Genomic DNA, 2,299 nt, shown 5'->3' on the forward strand with positions numbered 1-2,299 from the left:
AGTACCATATTGTATATTAATATAGAACATAATTACTTACTTATTTTCCAAGTGTATACATTTTTCACTACAAAATTATTTAGACATTTTTGGTAAATTTTATGAACTTGTTTTTTTTTTTTATTATTTTTTTTTATTTTTTTTATACAATAAAATAATAATATACAATATATTTAAAACTAAACTACTGCAGGTACCTCAACATCTCATCTACACAAAATAATGTTATAACATTTATACGTATCTTATAGCATAATGTACTCTCTCACTCTCTCTCTCACTCACTCTCTCTCTCTCTCTCTCTCTCTCTCTCTCTCTCAATTTTTCTCCCTCTCTATCTCTCTCCACGCTTAAGTTTTAAGAAGTTTACATTTAAGTCTTAGCAGTGAAATATTAAAATTGTATTACAATCATACACAGTATAATAATTTATAATACAAAAAAATAAAAATATCTTTTTTAAAAAAGGCTAAAAATAAATTGTTGTAAATTCTAAGACATTTCAAAATCATTATACAAATAAACCGGGCCTATAATACAAGAAAAATAACTGTGACATTATTCATTATTGTCGTATCGAGTATTAAATACATAGCGATAAATATTTTAAGCAACACCATATAATATAATTTTAAATATACAAATAAAGGTATCACCTAATATTTGGTGAGTAAAAGTTTTAAAAATAAGTCTATAATTAAAAATCATAATAACACTACCTACAGTTCGTTTTTTATGTGTGAAGTTTTTGGTGACATAAATTTATTTAAGCCAGATAATAATGGAAGTTTACTCCAAAATGTATACTTCTCCACCAACGGATTTTGTACAAGTTTTGGTTGGACTGAATCTATGTGCAGTAATGCTGATTCTTCAATAGAAGTAAATACAGGCCAGGCTTGTCCATTGTCCGTTCCATCAACAGTAGGTATTCTAAAACAAATCATTTTGTCATGGTAATTTTTTTTTTTAATTTTAACACCTACACAGCTATAGGTAATGAATACAGCTTATTTTATCTTATTCGAAAGTTGAAATTGTTGATGACTTTTAAATAACTTATATAACTGTCTTGTATTATAACTTATATTAATATACATCATACTCACTTAGATGATGCAAACTTGACCCAAATATTAACCATAAGCTTCGACATTTTTATATCTTTGTCGTTTAATCCTTTGGGATTCAATTCCTTCAATGGAAACAAGCTAATTAATTCATCAGCGTGACTTACTCCAAGATTTTTTTTACAATCGCCATACACTTGGTTGAATGAAAACTCATTTTCATAATCAAATAAATAAAAATGGACAGGTGAAGATAATTGAATGCTCATGTCCAGAGAACACTGAATAAAAGTTCCGTCTCCGATCAACTATAATTAATTATTTGAATTTTAAATAATATATTTCAATGTATGTAAAACTGATTTATTTCTAAAATTATATATAATATAATAGTACCTTGACAGTATCCAAATGAGAGTAGTCATCAATATTTCCCGATGGAAAATACATTTTCATGACTCGATTGCTAATTTCATCCAAATGTTTAGGCATTGACACGTGTTTGTACATCAATAAAATAGGTAACAGACGATTAATATCGGTAGATAGTTCCGGATATTGAAGAGAAGTTTCATTGAACAAAGCTGAAAATATTAAATTGAAAATTCTAAGTTCAGGGTCAGATTAGCAAATCGGGAACATTTCGGAGTCTTTAAGAGGGCCACTTGATCTATGTTTTATGACGGTCAATTTTGTTTTGTAAAATCACATTTTATAAATACAGCCAAGATATTGTATACCTACTTTCAAATCAACCAAATTAACCAACAATTATATATTTACTCTATTGATCTATTTAAAGAGCATAGTTACTAAATATTTTATACATCTTTAACTGTCTTATATCACTAAACATTGTTTCTTTTTTTCTTTTTCTATATTTGTCATAAAGCTTTCTATATAATATGTATAATTTATTGTGTAATTGAATAACTGTAGAGCTATCATAGTTACTAACTAAAAGCTAATTAAATAAAAAAAAAGAATTCAGTTTAAGCTTTAAAGTTTAAAGTGAAGTATACCAACAGCTAACAAATATTTACATAAAAGTATTTTCTTATGCTCCCTTTAACTCAGGTATAGGTAATACTCTAAACTATCATTACCATTTCTTATATTTATTTTAAGACTGGATGGCATGCGAAAACTAATTTTAAATTTTAAAAGCTCTTTTAATATTGATAATACTCTTATAAACTAAATTTTAACTCACTTGAAATTCAATGGTT

General features: G+C 26.4%; 1 protein-coding gene across 1 annotated transcript; it reads right to left on the reverse strand.

Moving 5' to 3' along the window:
- Positions 1-213: 213 nt before the first annotated feature.
- On the reverse strand, positions 214-1,742 carry LOC111030504 (liver carboxylesterase 1-like). Its single transcript, XM_022310032.1, has 3 exons — positions 1,467-1,742; positions 1,110-1,378; positions 214-933 (listed from the first exon to the last, which is right to left on the reverse strand). Exons 1-3 carry the CDS (start codon positions 1,578-1,580, stop codon positions 720-722), a joined length of 597 nt encoding a protein of 198 aa, XP_022165724.1. The 5' UTR covers positions 1,581-1,742; the 3' UTR covers positions 214-719.
- Between the last annotated feature and the right edge of the window lie 557 nt (positions 1,743-2,299).

The sequence above is a fragment of the Myzus persicae genome, unplaced genomic scaffold (genome assembly GCF_001856785.1).
Source record: "Myzus persicae strain clone G006 unplaced genomic scaffold, MPER_G0061.0, whole genome shotgun sequence".
NCBI lineage: Eukaryota > Metazoa > Arthropoda > Insecta > Hemiptera > Aphididae > Myzus > Myzus persicae.